Here is an 18,070-nt window from a genome sequence, read left to right on the forward strand (position 1 = left end):
TATCAATGTGGGCCTCATTGCCAGATTTCGTTTTTTTTTCTTGAAAGCTTGTTCTCTTTAAGATTCTCCACTTGCGATAAGTTAACCTAAAACTATTTTGTGTTCATTGTTGGTTATTTTTGTTTGTTTGTAGCTGATGAAGGCCTCATGGCCCAAACATCCCTTGTTTTACTTCGTCCGGCAGGGTTACATATACGGCAGGGTTACATATACCGGGTATGCATGTTTTTCGTATTTTCTATAGTCGTTTACCCCTGCAACAGTAAATCTTTGCTTTTAGAGTCTTTGATAAAAAGAATGCATGTGGTCCCCTCTGGCTACCAACCAGCTTCCTCGGGCTATTGCTTGAATTCTCACACCTATGAATGGAACTGGGGGCGGGATACTACGTCTAATGACGTTTTTAATTGGCTCAATTCCCTAACATATAGCTTCTTTTGTCTCAGAAGGCAATCGATGCGTCCAGATGAGTCACTGGTTTTGGTAATCCCCTAATACCATTACCTAAATCCACAACTCGCACTTAACTACCTCGTACCATTTCCAAATACTGTTTGATTTAAATCTACCCAACATAGTTCCCATTAGACCCACTGATGTGGATTCAGATCAACTGATCCAAGTACCTTCCTAAACGTTTGCCACAGGTTTTAAATGAGGGTAGTTTTTGTATTGCATCATCAAATAGGAACTGCATTCTGAGACAATGCCAGCTTAGAATTTTACATACCTATTGTTAACTTATCCAAATGCATTGTACCTATAATGAGAATTTTCACAAGGCAATCCATGCAACTTTTAAAGCTGGTCATAATTGTATACCTACTTCCTCCATAATAAAAAAAAAAAAAAAAAAAAAAAAAAATTGATGATGATGCACACCAAAGTGTATAGTGTTTGAGTTAGCAGCTCTCCCCTATCCTTCCAAGGATAAGGCCAATAGGTGTTGGTTGTTGTTTTTTTTGAAAGGGGGGGGGGGTGGGGTGGGGGGCACACATGTTTATAGAAAGTTAAAATACTGATTAACAGCACTTGTCACCCATTTCAAAGGAGTATGTCCTTTAAATATTTAATAACTTCAAGTACCGGTATATAATAAAGAAAAATTAACCTGTACTGATAGTTAATGGCTAATATTTTCATTACCCTGATTGACTATTTCATCCTTTATGTGACATGCACAATCCATATCACTTAAGCACTTTTTCTTCAATATAATAATTAGTAAACTAGTAATAGTAATGAGTTATCCTAATTATAAAAAAAAAAAATCTTAAAAGAGTTCCAAAAATTTATTCAACAGAAGTTACATTAACATGGAAGTTTAGTGATGCCATTTCGGTGTAAACCCATACACCTACTGGCAAGTCAACTAGTGGCACATTATCTGTAACCTCATACAGACATATACAGGAATTTAGTCAAAGAGGCCAAAACCCATATCTTCATCACTGTGTTCACTCTCTTCTTTGACAGCTTCCTTTGCTGGTGCGGCGGCTGCTGCCGGTTTACCAGCTGCGGCTGCTGGTGCAGGAGCAGCAGCAACAGCAAACTTGGAAGGATCCTTCAGGTACTCTTTGGTCTGCTCAGCCTCCTTGAAGGTGTAATCTGTTTCAACTGCAACAGCCAACAACCGCTTGAAGCCATTAATAAGTGAATGGGGAGCTGATGCAGCAGTGGGATAACCTATAGCCAGAGATACTGTAGCAACATTGCGCACACCCTACAAGAAGAAAAAAAAAAAATTCAAATTAAAAAGAAATGTTATTCAATTACATGGGAAATGTTACAAAACAAAAGTTTAATTGAATAACATTTCTTTTTAATTTGAAAAATTCACCTCAACAAACTTGGCAATAATGTCTGCATTTGTGATGTCCAAAACTTCTGGGCTAAAAACAGTTCCAGAATCATACACTGTAAAGAATAGAAAACATTTAAATCAAACTAATCAACCTAACTCCCCTCTACACTATCGCAGATAATACAAACAACATGTATAAAGAAAAAGCCTGATCAAATAAGATGGCAGTGCAGACAATAGTATGTTATGTAACTGATAAAATGGACAGAAAATATATCTGCATTAAATTTATAGAACCAGTTATAATCTACCCAATCCCAAAGAGAAGAGATTATTTTACCCTGTATCAATTATTTACAAAAATGTTATGACTAAATTCACTATAAAAAAAACTAATAAAAAGCATTAAAAAATTCCTTTTATAATAGAGAAAAATAGACCTAGGGATAAGCAAGTCATAAACAGGTCTACAGAGCTCAAAAAATGTAGATATCTCATAAGATTTAGTTGCATTTTCCCAGTCTCTAATTTGATTAGCATATCTGTCTCAAAAGGCTTCTTACCCCAACCATTATTTCCTAAAAATAGCTTCACTATTGCTCTCCAAGGCCAGAGTTTTTAAAGGATAAAATATTATTTAAAAACAAACAGCCCAAAATTAGATATTGCCAGCAACAGTGAAATAGTTAAGTAAGGAAAAAGCTATGGTCATGACTTAAAAGCAAAAATTTTGGTGCCAGACTATAAATGAGAAACTTGTTACAATCAGATTTTCTTAAATCAATCAAGTAGGCATAATTTCTATTGCTTTTCTGTCCCATAAAACACACACCATTATTCTTATTCAACTTGTAGCTAACAAACACAGTAATGGAAAAATGTTTTACCATGATCAATGATTAGACCATAAGTGAAGGGTGAGATGTTCAACATGTTAAGTAGAGTACTCTCAGACTGACCCACTTTTTCTCCTTCCTTGATCAAGGACACTTCATTCTAATAATATCAGGAAAAAAAATAACTTGACTATTTTACTTTGAAACTTTACAAAGAAATAAAAACATGAAAAACACTTTTTAAAAAAAACAAAGCTTATATTAAGTGTAATTGAATCAATTAGTTTAGTTAAGTCATCTATACTTTCAAGTAGAATGTTTGTCGTATGCATGTATGTCCCCGTATAGAAATAAAAACCGCTTGACCAATCTTGATAAAACTTGGCAGAAATGTTCCTTGGGTACCAACTTAGACCGTAGTGTATGAATTGTGGCCCTAAAACAAATTTAAGACCCTCAAAAAAAAAAAAAAAGACCAACTCTATTACAGCTATAATATTTTACAGATCTAGGCCATGCTTACAATGTTGACATGAGAAAAGATCGAAAGGATTTAGATCTAGATCTAATTTTAAGAACTAAACTTTGCACTTATAGTTTTTTACTTTGACATGAAAATACAAAAGAAGGTCCATTGAATTCATTATATAATAAAACCTTCCCTAACCTTCAAATTTGTGTTTCAAAACCATTTTTAACATAAATTAGTTTCTTTTATCTGTGACTACAGATTTCCTGACGAACATTCTTTCATTACACTATACCGTAATGCTAGACATCTTTCCATGCCTAGGTCTAAAACTCTAATATGATATAACTTCTCTTCGCACAGATAGTTTTAAGTTTTATACTTTAACACATGAACATACTAATTATAGTCCATTCATTTCATATTTTGATCAAATTAAAGCATTTTTAATACATTCGTTTACAAAAGCTGCAAAGCTGTGTTGAGATAGGCCTAGATCTACATTCATTCATAAATCGTGTACTAAAAATTATTTCGTTTAATTGTTCACTTTATATTCCCATTCATTTAACAAAGCTATCGCTCTTTTCGTTTTTAATAGATATGCATGTATCGGCTTCAGGTAAACCCATTTTCGCAAAACTAATTTTATTTTTGTAACGAAAGAGAAAAAACTTGAAAGGATCATTAGCTAAGTTTAACGTACATCTAAATCCAATCCACTAGATTAGTAAACACAAACTTAGACCCGCAGGCCGTGGATAATGTCAGGCTAGTGTAATTATATGTATGAGTGACCCAGACATAATAAATCTGAGATAAAAAAAAAAGAAATAATTGTGCAAAATAAAAGCTTAATCTGATAAGGTGGGGTAGAAATAACATGTACAAATTTTTTACCATACAGACATACTGAGTTGATATAAGCCTTTTAAAAACTCACCAAGATTTCGATGGTACCCTTGGTAATCTTTGTAGGGATAGACAAGGCCTGGAAGAAAGATGTCTTTTCAGGTCCAAGAGTTGTTACTTGGGCAGGAATCTTGACATCTTTAGGAGCTACAGCACCTGCTCTGGCTGGAGCTTGTACCTGAACAAACAATAATACATTTTACATCACAGCAACAAAAAAAAAAATCATGTCTAGTCAGACTATTGTTGCCAAGCTAATGATCTCTATGTGAATGCCAACTTGGGAGGTTAACCCCTCGTTATAGCCCCACACTCTCAACTGCAACAATATTTCATCATTCTAGACCAGTTATACTTTATACACATACCAGTACATATCTTTTTAAGCATTCAATATACAAATAGATACTGAAATCTACTTACTTATACATAAATAAACTATCAGTCAATTTATTTTTCAACTTTTCTGCTATGAAGTTAAAAACTAATAGATTTTGGCATTTATATTTAACTTTCCTTATAACCTAATGACATTTTTCTTTTATGTTTTTTTTTAGTTTTACTAAGTTTTAATAAATCCTAGCCTACCTAAATCTCTATATATTAAAGAACACTATTTCTTTTTAATTAATAAAGGCCATCAAATCTGTATCACAACTGCCACTAGAATCTAGATCTATATATATATAATCTGTTAATCTAGTAGTTGCAGAGCTCTAGAGACTAGATCAAAAATCTAAGTAAATAATTCATTAATTTATATTAATTTCTAATACTATATCTAGTCTATACTCCAGAAAAGACAAGTAGAACAAATCTAGATATGTATAAAGATCATAATCTTAGCCTAAATTATATCAATTCTAGATCTGGACCTACTATGTAATTATTTAGATCTATATCTACATCTGCTAACTAGATTTAGAAGCTTTTGAATTAAACGTCATGATTAGATCTAGATAAATATGAGATGATATCTAGATCCGGACTCCTGTGGATCCACTACAAATGTAGGCCTACACAAAACCTTTCACGTAGGCCTACCTTTAAAAAAAAAACTTGATCTAACAATCTAGACCTAAACATTATCGATCTAGATCATACTAGATTAGATCTATATAGAAGGTAGTGAATCGTAACATAATGTCTTAGAATGTAGTCTAGCCTATAGATACATCCCTGTATAATAAGTAATCTAGATCATAGATACATCTAGATTTAGATCTACAATGTGTTTTGAATCGATAGCGCTTCGATATCTTTTTGTTAAAATGAATACAGGAATCAGGGATTTTTAAATTTTTTTTTTAATTCAACTTTTTATAAGCTCCAAATGAATTAATTTCTAATGAAAAAAGTCACGGTGTATCAGCTAACTGACAGTACCAACCTGCCACTCCCTCACTCTCGCGTTCTTCATTTCTAGACTAAATGTAGATCTAACTGCTATCAAGAACCAATCAACATTTTAGATCTGGTCACAAAGTGATTCCCCCCACCTTTTCTGCCCCCCCCCATAGAACGGCTTAGCGTAACCTCTGTGACCGCTTGTTAGCGAGTCTAGAGAGGAAAAAAAAAAGAAGATACAATATGCATAACACTAGGGGTTAAATTCGTATTTGCGTACTAGCTGTCATTTTTGGGAGATTTTGCGTAACGGTAGACTATCAGCTTAAAAAAAAAAACAGGCGATTTTCTATACTGTTTGGAAAATCAAAACTGTTAAGTTATAAATCTGATTATATAAATATACTTATTTAATTTTTCCAGATATCTTACTCAGATAGTGGCTGCAAGGCTAATGATCTCTAGGTGAGTGCCAACTTGGGAGGTTAACCCCTCGTTATAGCCCCACACTCTCAACTGCAACCATCTTTCATCACAGTACATTTGTTATATCATATACACAGTGTACAAGTTTTTATATACAAAAGTAATCAATGTTCTTAAAAGCATTTCCGAATTTCTAACTTAAGTATTATCCTAATTAAACTGTAGACTTGTTTATTTACTAGCTTTCATTGCTGTATGTTAGCTATATGCAGCGAAAAAAATATTGTCATTTCAAAATATTTCTAAAAAAAAAAAAATAATAATTCAGCATTATGTTAATAAACTACATTGTATATATAGAAATTCAATCAATAAACAAAAACATATAAAAATATTTTTTTTCTCTTTCTTTAAATGATACTAAGCCCACACAGTGCAGTTCCTGAACTATAGATTTTAAGCACTTATATCTACCATTTTTTTCCTATGGTACCGGTACCTAAAAGAATATATTTCATTTGAAAACTGGACAAAATCTTGAGCCATACAATTTTGATCAGAAGGAGAAACATCAAATTAGTTGGAAAATCAAAACAACATGCCAAGCATCTGGCTACATAATTATCACTATTAAAATCTCAGACAGTTGTTGCAATAGTAATGATCTTTATGCATGTGCCAACGTGGGAGGTTAACCCCTCGCTATAGCCTCACACTCTCAACTGCAACAATGATTCATCATTGAAAGAAATATTTCTATTACAGCTACATTTTTTTTTTCAAAAACAACATTATCAACATGTTTTTGTAATAATCCAATAAAATGTAGAAAGATTTTTTTTGGCTTTGTTTATTGGAACAAGTACAGATTCCTATTTACTACTATACCATTCCATTTATAAAATACACCCCAACCAGAATAATTAGAAATGGCAGTTAAGGCTTTCCACATGTAGACATTACTTTTCATGCAAATGTAACAATAATATAAATCATGAAGGTTTAATTTTACCTTGTTCTCCAAAATGAGACTACGGACTTCAGTCAAATCATCTTTAGTAAAGACAAAGCCCACGTTGTGTTTAATTGCTGGCAAAAGCCTGAAAATAATTTTGTATGCTATTAGTGTATATGCATATGACAAAAAATGCCAGTTGGACTCGTGCAACACTACATGTATGATTTCAGAATTATTTCAACTATTAAATATATTACTGAAATTAAACTAAAGAACTAAATCTAATGTTTAAAATCCTAATTATAAAATCAATTACAGTAATAAGCTAAATAATATTGATATGTATAAAAATGGGTACTTACTTCTCTAATCCTGGATTGGTGTCCAAATGACCACGAATAGCCTTACGCATCATTGTGTTCTTACCCATAAGGATAACTATAAAATAAAAATGACAAAAATTTTATGCAAAGGGTAACAGTAAATTAAATTTGTCTAAACCATTAAAAGTATTCATTTATATCATCTATAAAAACTATCATCAAAGAAAATTAAGTAAATTAGCATAATGTAAGCTAATGTAATGTTATAAATTTAACTTACCTCCCTTCCCTCTGAGACCCTGGCGAATCTGTTGCATCTGCTTTGAGCCGACATTGTCTACTTTAACGATGAATGCTTTTGGGTATTCATCAAAAAGTGACTGGAAAGAAAAATGTAATTATTGAAAGCAATAATGGGGTGTAAATATTGCACCAGCATGCAGTTCTAAATAATGGCTTTTCTTAAAATTTTAGAAGTTAAGCTTAAAACAGCAACCCCAATGCCATTACTGATGCCAGTGATGGGCAACTACACTGTTAGGAGCCTCAAAATTGTGTTGCTGATGATAAAAGCTTGTCCGGATACAGGTAAAACTAGTGTCTCTAAAGGCCTATGTGTCATGTCAATTACATGCAGAGAAAGGTGATATGAAGTATTGGAAAAGTTTGTGTTCTTGAGCTGGTGACTTAAAGGGCAAAATACACTACAACACTAGGGCTATGGGCATAATCCTTTTAAATATTCTTTAGAAATTAATTTAAAATGCGATATACATCTGGTTTTCATAAAAAAAAAAAATAATTCTCAGGCTTTAGTTCTCAACAAGACATGATGGGTTCTTCTTATATACAACCGCGATAGGAGGAGCCAATGGGTTAAATATTTTGTTTTAGCTATGCTTGAGAACTTTATCAAGTGTTTTTGTGAAAATCATGGGCCTTTAAATTTCTCTCTTGGTTGAGTCGAACCCCTTAAACCTCAACTTACCTAAGCATAGTGATAAATATCTACTAGATCTATGAATAATCATTATGGGGCTATAACTTGGCTTAAAGCTTTAAGGCAGGGTGTTTTACTCTAAATCTAGAAAGACATAGATGATATAGGTAAGATCACACAACTGCAAACCTGTAGAGAAGACATACCTTGTCAAATTACTGTTAAGCCTAGATTACTTACTGTGATTTTTACAAAATAGTTGGCCTTCCAAACTTTTCTGTCTTCCTTGACCATCTTTGTGATTCAGGGATTGCTAAGACAGTAGCAGTTTAAAGATAGAACCTTAAAAAAAAAAGAATACACTCTGTTATTAAGGCCTTTTGCCTCTTTTCCTGTATACTTATTCATAATCATGACTAATCTAAAGAAATCTAGCTAGAGTCTACATCAGAGACCTAGAACTTTATCCTTATTTAAAATGTCCTGCGATTAAAATTAAACTGAAAACAGAAAGAGATTTTATTTAAGAAAAGTGATTCTATAGGGAGGTGAATTAAAATATTTCTTTGAAATATGTTAGTGCCGGTACATCTGAAATTCATTCAATTCAAGACAACACATTCAAGTATGATTAAAGCTAGGCAAAAAAAAAACAAAACAACGGAAGTGTAGAAGTAAACAACCACCGATAATTTAGAGTAGGTACTCTAACAGTAACAGGCTGCCATTTTGGACCAAAAACACATTTGACTTCAAAACAATTTCCTGTTCAGAATTTACAAAACTGAAATTAAGGATGTCATTTTTTTTTTTTTTTTACATTTTCTTGAGTTTATTTTAAAGATAGTGGGAAAAATTTTTATTTTTTTTCTCTTACTATGTCCAAAATATTTTAATCAGAAAAATTAGAAATTTTCAAATAACAAGGAAGAAAAAAAAAAAAACATATAAATTTGTTAACCATACACTTAGAAAATTCATTCAGCTTTCCAATGATACTAAATTGACTATGATTAATTTATGATTAATGCAATTTAATATATACTTTTGTATATGTATATAGTTTTTGAAATATTCAAATAAAAAAAAATTTGCTTCTTTTTTTTTTAAATTTCTCTATATAAAGTCCATAGGATGTCAGGACGCTTCAGACAAACTTAAAATCACAATAACCTTTGAACCAATAATGCTAGCATAATAAATTTGGTGTTGTTAAGAAGCATTTTTGGTAAAACTTTACATCGCAGGACCCTAGTTTTTCAGGTCAATTATTTGGCAGCTGTCTATCCGCACGTATGATGACGTACTGACGTGACCTCACCTGCCCGCGCGCAGAGCGCGCCCGGTCACTGCCCTCTATCTCTCTCTCACTCTCTCTTTTAGTACGTTAAATCGTAGATCTATGTAATATAGATTTAGATTTTTTGGTATAAATTATTCTTGGAATAACTATTAATGTTTAGATGGTATTTTATGTTTTTAATTGGGGAATTTTAATTAATATATAATTAATTAATTATAGACCTACGTATCTTTGCTAAAAAATAATATTATAAATCTAATCGTGTGTTAACTGTTTTTTTTTTTTAAATACGTTTTGAAATACATTTGTTTCTGCCCTCGTTTTTTTTTTTTAGAGTATGTAATCTTATTTTTCTACTTTAAAAATAATTATTAAATATGCAAGCACAAAATGTGTATTTTTTATATTTTTAGGTTTGCGGAAATATAGGCACAGGATTGACGCACTGCCGTAAATCCATAACTGGATTTTTATATTACGAGTACGCTAGAAATGGACATTTTGTTAACCATGACGAGGTTGCCGACTGTCTCCTTCTGTCTTGAAAGACAAAGGATGTAAATAATGTACTCACATGAAAAACTAGTTTGTGTTTATTTTTGAGTCCACGAACAATCGGATCCTACTAAGTAAGCCGATTCCGAAGCGGCAAAGTTAGCCACTGTTCGTATGTCTGAATGCTCCTGTTTTAGGGCTATCTAACAGGGCTGCTTTTTGTGCATCCCCTTATTTCTTTCGCTATCGGCGAGGTTCGTACCAGCACGATCAGTTTGTCCTGTTGTCCATCCTGCGCGATGTTCTCAAACTATTTGTTTATACCTGTAGTCGTCAAGATAGGGACGGCCCAGGACGTGGGGACAGTTGGAGAGAGTCTAACTTGACTCGCTGATTCTTAAGATGAAGGTTTATGTTTCTCATCTTTGCTGCCACTTGCAGTTTTCTCAGTCTCGTAAATGGTCCTGACGTTCCTTGTACTGATGATGGTGAAGGTCGGATAATCCTGGCGCCGAACAGCTGGAGATCCATCTTCTTCCAGGTCCGCTGTTTGGTTTTTCAAGTTCTTTATTGTTTAGGTCAAGTGACCCTAGCATCATATAAGTAGATAAAATTTTTACGGAATAGGCTACGGAATAGGCTACTTCCAAATATTTGAAATAAACTAAGATACACGTCAAAAATCTCTATAAAATGTTAACAAAGCTGTGCGTTTTCTAGTTTGTGAACCTAGTATAAAATGCAAAGGTTTATAGACGCCAACTAAATTAGGTAACTTTTGGTGTGCTTGGAGTGAATGGAAAAATTCAAATCCAGCAGTGCGCGGGGACCTGGGCGGGTGTCTTGTGGGGGGGGGGGGGGGACTGAGCCGCAAGGGTAAACTACAGGGTGCGTCAAAAAAATGGTTCAAAGTTCCTCTAGTCCTGTAGCCCAGATGGCCTGCTCTGAGTCAATCGGCTGGTCGAGCTGAGCTACCAGCATAGGTCATCGACCTAAAGGGTCAATCAGGGAGCTGCTGTATCGGACACACGTCGGATGCAGCAGCTGACTGGGTATAGCATCGGTATAGCCCTGGCGGGTTCATTCTGGACACCCTAATGGCTCGACCCCTTGTTGGACTCGATGGCGGGTGGGGAGCACAAGTGATGAACAGCCACAATTGTCTATGGACAACAGAAAAAAAAAACTAATTGCCCCAGATTAATTTCCAATATATATTAGAGTTTTATAACCAGTTACAGATATCAGTTAGTGCTTTAAAAAAAAAACATTCTGTACACTCGGGAAGGAGCCAAGCAAAAAATGGAAGAGAGATAGGAAGCAATAGCGGCCTTAGGGCAACGCGACCGCGACGATCCATGGTGGTGGCTAAAAAGGTCGGAACAATCTATCATTGCGCAGTGTAGAACGGGGCACTGCCCTGTTGGTGCTTACTTTGCCAGGTTCCGGCCAAATTTTGATGCCCGTTGTCGACACTGTGGAGAATCGGTGGAGACAGTGGCGCATCTCTTGCAAGAGTGTATGCAGCTCTTTAGAAAAAAAAAAGCACCGAATAGAAGTAAGTATGATGCCTATCCTATAAGTAAGTGAAGGTTAATTGACCCCACTTTTTTTTTTAAAAGTGGGGGGGGGTGTGTGTGTGGAGTCAATATATGTGTTTTATGGCCGACCGTCTAGCGAGTTTGATAGCAGACGTGAGAAGAACTATTGCGCCGGAGAACAGAGATCCTTTACGTTGGTTACGGTAAGACACAACGCCGACGGCGCAGTAAAGCACGCGTAGCAAATAAATGGGAAATTGTGAAAATGTTTCAAATAACTATACAAATGGGATTTTATATAGCATATTTAAATAAACACACTTTTTATTTAATTATTCTAATAATTAGCTAGATAAATAAACAAAATCTACGTATCTCTCTTTCTATGCATCCATCTATCTATCCTCTCTCTGTCTAATTTATCTCTCTCTATCTGTCTATTTATCTCTCTAACCTATCCATCTCTCTCTCTCTATCTGTATATCTAAAAGGTTTCTTTTTAAAAGCTATACAGTTGAAGATACCTGAATCTTTTTAAGTAATAAATGTAGGTTTACATACTCAATACATACAATACATGCACGCAGGTCATATAAGACAGATGGCCATGTTGCGTAACTCCCTCGCCACATGCTAGACTGTCAACATCCACCCATCCCTTCCTATCACCCCCCCCCTGCTGTTTTTTCATGTAACCCTCACTTAAATGGTCAAATCACACACATTTGGATACCCCACGACAGATTTGCATGATTGGTTTGTTTGTCTTAAGTCACGTGTCCACGTTTTAGTTAGGGCAGTTTATTATCAAGCCATCCTACAGTGAACATCGCATCGTCGCTTTCCCTTTTTTATTTCTGATTGATTCGGATACAAAACCCAGTGTGAGTTTCAATCTTTTCAATTCTATAGTTGTCTCATATAGTTTCATGTCATGACATACTAGATTCCGTTAGCTTATCTGCTTCTCGCTGCGTAGCTTTGTATGTGTCATGAAGGTTTGATTGCTCTATTTTAGTACAATGCATATCACTGAGATTGTCGACATTGTGAGTGACGTAGGAACTGCGCGAGAGTTCCTTCGAAACCACAACATTCTGAGGAGAACTCCGCCTAATTGTCCTGTCCCTGAATGTGGCCGCAGAATGTCTGAATTGGAAGTTAAAACTTACGTCACTTGACTTTGTCTCTATAAATATTTCTTTGATCATAAATAGGTACCTAGCTGTAATTCACTTAAAAAATCAGTGTAGAAATGGGGAGACATATGGGGAGACATATGTTATTTAATACAAATGCTAATTTTTTATTAGGCATAAATAGTTTGTTCAACATTCATTATCTATTAATACAGTTGATATCAATTCACTTCACTGATTTTATGTAAAAGCCTTAGAGTTGCTTCTAGTCTCACTCTAGTGTAGCTGGAATAAGTATTTAATTTAATTATGACATTTGCGAAGAAATATAGTCTATGTGGACATAAAAGTAGTCGCTATAGTTTAAATATATCATTCTTCATACATACAACTAATGATGTAGCTCGAAACTATGTCTATCCCAAATTAATACCGAGCGCTCATTTATTATCGGTTCCCGAAGACAAAAGTGGACATCATGGTCATAGTAATCTATGTATCTTTCTTTACACAAAAGCTTCTATACAATTAATATTTGAGCGTTGTATGTTTTACGGTGGATTTCACAACTTGAAATAATTAAAAAAAAAAAAAAAAAAACATTTGTAGAGATCTGGCAGAAATAAGACCACTGTTCAATAAAACTGGAATTTTTTTAGTTGTGGGGTAAATTTTTAGCGTGTTATTTCCACTGTGACTCCAGTGTAGGCCTACTTTCCTAAATTTTATGCTTGAGAGCCACACGTTTGAACTGAACCACAAATGTTCTTATATTTGAACATCTTCTAGTGTAGGCCTACCTTTCATCTCTTTTTTATTTTTACATATATTCCTTTATACGGTTTAGATGCAACTGCAACTTATTTCATTTACATTAATACAGCAATCATCAGCAATGAGCCTTTGTATTGTATAGCATATGTCTCTACACACTACTCTTCATAAACATCTAGCTACTATATCTGTACTTATAAGGAAACCCATTAAGTTTAATTTAATTTGAAAATAAAATAAAGAATATGTTGCACATATACGAAACCCAGTATGATTGGTTTACTTTAAAGTAAAATTACATTAAATCAATAAATTAAAAAATATATAAATATAGGCCTATAACCCGTACATATATAGGATAACGGTACCATACATTTGTGACACAAACAAAAAAAAACAAATTAGAAAAAAAAAGATTAATTCATTCTCATTATTTATTTTTTTATAGCCTTTTTAATATTTTTTTTTTAATTACATAATATAGATCCAGAGTTTTCATGTCATTAGAGAATGACTAGATCTATCACGAACTATTACATGATACTACCGACACCGTCTAGCCGGTAGTGACCTTGTGACCTGATTACCGTAGCGATAGACAGTGCGGTGCTGCCACCTGCGTAATATCCTTCAAAAGGGTCCTGCGATGTAAAGTTTTACCCGTACCGCATTTTTCTACCTCTACTCTTTCATTCTATTACACATTTGTTGGTATAGGATCAATTTAAATTTTTTGGTGCAACTACCTAATTGACCTAATTTAGAGATAGCTTTTTTCACACACTGTGACACAGACTGCACTTGGAATTTTATTATACTTTTTAATGAAATGTGTGCTTCTAAATATGTGTTTTCAACAATCAAGACAATGGCCTTTTTAATGCTTAGGATTTTTTAAATTTATTATGAAAAATACCCCTTTTTTTTTGTTTTTACCACTACAGGGTCCAGGAAAATAAACATGCTGGATATCATGCCTGGCTATAAGTTTTAACATGCTATCTTATGCATGTCATATCGTAAAGTTGAAAATACGGTGAGACTTAAGTTTTGATAAAGAAATGTCTTAAAAAACATAAAACCACTCCAGGCCATGTAATGCCTAATATTCTGCATACATTCAAATAGTTTTTGTGTACTATTGTCTACGAAACTCAACTTTGACTTTGAACTTTTGACCTGGGGGTTGTCTCGCCCGGCTTATCCAGCGACAAGCTGTCCTCTCCCACCAAAAAAATCATAACTTTCAAACTGTTAAACATACAGACACTGAAGTACAGTCATAATTTATATACTAAATATACCATTGGAAAGTTATTTTAAAGTATTTTATTATGATGTACTAACGAAAAATTGTTTTTTTAAAGATTTTTATTACACCTCCCTACGCTACGGCTACAGCCTACACGTAACACGTTAATCTTTTTCTCATTCTTGATTCCAGTCTGAGGCCCTGATACTGTAGATATGTTAAAATCCGTAAGACCGGAAGTTAAAAAATTATTAATATAGTTAGCGGAAAAAACCCGGAAGTGCGGAAGTAAAAAATGACCCATAAAGTTGAGATTGCGTTTTCGACTTTTTTTTGCATTGGCTTCACTTGCACATTTTTAACACTTATATAAATGTGCAAGTGAGGCCAATTTGTTATCGATTACTTTAGACCATGGCCTATATAAAGCTTAATTACGGCTTTGTTTTAAAGTTATTTATAATTTTTTAATTTCTTATCAAAAATACTCATTTTTTGTTTTTAGCAATACAGGGTCCAGGAAAATGATCAATGATTCATTTTTTTTCCCATGGTAGATATCATGCCTGGCTATAATTCTGCCAAGTTTTATCTCGATATCTCCATCGCATGGCTCAAAAACTTGAAAATACGGTTTACCATTGGGGGCTATGGGATTTTCAGAATTTACTGAATTTTGATAAGAAAATTTCGTCATCAATGTAAAACCACTGGAGGCCATGTAAGGCCTAATATTCTGGGTATATTCAAATAGATTTTATGTATTAATCGTCGTCGCATGAATTATAAAGCGCATTTGAAAAATAATTGTTTCAGACGATTTTGATCCCACTTTTTAAATATTTTGTTATTTTCTGCCATCAGAACGCCGCCATTTTGTCCCCGCCTCTCTGACAATTCTTGTAGATCTAGACCCGATAATTTGTTTATTACATCAATATTTACATTTTAAACAAGTAAAGTTCATAAATATAAATGAAATTAGATTTGTGAGCTAGAAATTCACTATGAATACTAAATCTACTATTAAATTTCTTATTTAATAAGTAGATTTATCCTCTACGAAAGTCAATTCCAACTTTTTAACTTTTTGAGCGGGGGGTGTGTCTCGCTGGCTTAGCGAGAGAGACGCTCTCATGATGACTCATCTCTTTTGTTCCATGGCAACAATGTTAGGCCAAAACGACAAAAAAAAATTCATAACTTTCTAACTATTAGACATACAGTCATAATTTAAACACCATTGGAAAGTTCTTTATAAGTATTTTAATGATGTACTAACGAAAAATTGTTTTTTCAAAGATCAATTTTTTATTTCCCCTCCCTAATTAATAAATCAATAAATGGCATCAAATTTTGAGATCGTTTTTTTCTTCTGTAGATAGGCCTTAATTGAAATCGATTATGATTTTAAATACATTGCAATCGTGGCTATAAGAGGTGAATATGGATACATTTTATATTGAGGAACATAATCATAACTTTCTAACTGATTAACCTACATTCCTACATTCAATTCATAATTCATAAATCACCATTGTTTTTTATTTCACATCCCTAGATACTGTCAAAAACAGTTATGAAAAAATGAGATTTTTAGATGTATTTTTTTTTAAGTTGGACAAGTTTATCATGATAGATCTAGACTAGATGTCTAATTTAAGTTATAAGTCAAGTTAAATTAAGTTTTTATAGGGATGTTAGAATATCCGGTGACACGCCCCTTTTATTAAGTCAAAAAACTGTTTCGACTTTTTTCTGACATTTTTTTTACATACCTTAAAGGTGCACTTTGTTAACCTATTAATTGAATACTTCTCTGTAAAAGAGTTATAGTTTTTGATTGACCAATAAAAATGGCTTCCGGGAATGAAATTACGCTTTCCCACGTGGAGTAGAAGGTTTCGTTTTATTAGACTTAAATAAAGGTTCGATTTCCCTTGTGTATAGTTTAAAAAGCTCAACATTCCCACGCCTTTTGACTCTCCAGTATTGTAGAGCATTTTTCTGGCTAAATTTCAGTGCTTTACTTTTCACATAATACTGTGCACTTTGGATGCTATTAATTTTTTAATATTTAGCAGTTGAATCTAATGCTGGAGGCCATTGTTAACCATTGTAATTTTAGCCTTCTTGTTTACATGCCAAGATAACAGTGATTGGTCAGATTGGTCATGTGACATCAAACAATTTTCTGATAGGTTGAATTATTATAGCAGTTTAAAAAAAACTTAGACTGAAATGATGTCAAAATGGCTGACATTGATTTATTTCTGCAGTTACTCATTTTGAAATAGATGTAGAATTAGATCTAATGAGTATATAATATGCAGCTTAGTGTTCAGATATTTTAATAACAATAAACTTTCATTTGAAACATGTTTTTGGACTAGTTGATTAATATATAAGAAATGGCAAGCATATTTATTCAACACATTCAAATCTCCTCACATCGTGCCCATTGGTTGCTATGATAAGGACAAGCACACATAGAAAATTTATTTTCTTTCAACCAGGAATCATACATACATAATTCATATAAATTTAGAAGGCTCTTTCAAATCTACAACATATCAGACAACAAGATTCTTAAAATAATTTTTCTGAAAAAAATTGTAACATCCCTAGTTTTTAATTACTATCGATAATAGGTTAACCACTTATCTTAGCATTCTTTTTTAATAAATGAAAATACTTAACTAAATGAACGCTTAAACTAAGCATTAAAGCAAAGAAAAGATTCCAAACACTAAATAATTTGAGTGCTTATTATTTAATAAAATTAGAGAAGACAATAAAATCTAATAAATTATATCTAAATCTAGGTTGTCGACAACATGCTTACTTTAACGGGTTGATACTAAAAAGAACGTTTTCCGGTTTACTTCTGGCGTTGTCAGATTTTTACAAAACGACATTATTATTACGAATTAAGTATGCCTTTTAGGATATTACAGAAATATCTTTTTTTTTTTAATTAGAACTATTTAGATCTATATATATAGATCTAGAGTCTAAAATTTGACAAAAAAATATTATTTTAGTAAAATTTCCTGTATTCTAGATCTATATAGATCATTTTTTAAAAGCGACTAAAAATATTGCTGTAACTTAGTCAACAAATAACCCAAAGAATCTCAACGAAAGGAGTATATAACAGCAATAGTTTAATAATAAATTAAAAAAATAGAGCAAAACTAATAACAACTCAAATTGGTACCTGACTTGGGTTGGGGTAAAGGTTGCAGGTTATTGCGCCGGCCACATAACACTTGTGTGTTAACCATTGGCCAATTATACAAATGATCGCACGGTTTGAAAGGGGAATTTAAAAGATGGAGATGATGTGACTGCATTAGCGGTAAAGCGCTTGGCTTCTGAACCAGGTGTTTGGGTTCGAAGACTGAGATTTTAGGTGCCTCTGAGTCCCAGCTCTATTGGGTACCTGACATAAGTCGTGGAAAAGTCGTTGTGCTGGCCATGACGCCCTCGTTAACCGTGGCCCACAGCCTATTGAAACAGAAGACCTTTACATCATCTGCCCCATAGAT

General features: G+C 33.4%; 1 protein-coding gene across 1 annotated transcript; it reads right to left on the minus strand.

Annotated features, from left to right (window-relative positions):
* Window positions 1–1,277: 1,277 nt before the first annotated feature.
* LOC106074192 (60S acidic ribosomal protein P0-like) lies at window positions 1,278–17,421 on the minus strand. Its single transcript, XM_056015798.1, has 9 exons — window positions 17,365–17,421; window positions 8,256–8,357; window positions 7,356–7,455; window positions 7,115–7,190; window positions 6,807–6,894; window positions 4,053–4,199; window positions 2,692–2,800; window positions 1,841–1,917; window positions 1,278–1,723 (listed from the first exon to the last, which is right to left on the minus strand). The coding sequence occupies exons 2-9, from the start codon at window positions 8,307–8,309 to the stop codon at window positions 1,418–1,420; spliced, it is 957 nt and encodes a 318-aa protein (XP_055871773.1). The 5' UTR covers window positions 8,310–8,357; window positions 17,365–17,421; the 3' UTR covers window positions 1,278–1,417.
* Window positions 17,422–18,070: the final 649 nt, after the last annotated feature.

This window comes from Biomphalaria glabrata, chromosome 17, assembly GCF_947242115.1.
Source record: "Biomphalaria glabrata chromosome 17, xgBioGlab47.1, whole genome shotgun sequence".
Classification (NCBI taxonomy): Eukaryota; Metazoa; Mollusca; class Gastropoda; family Planorbidae; genus Biomphalaria; species Biomphalaria glabrata.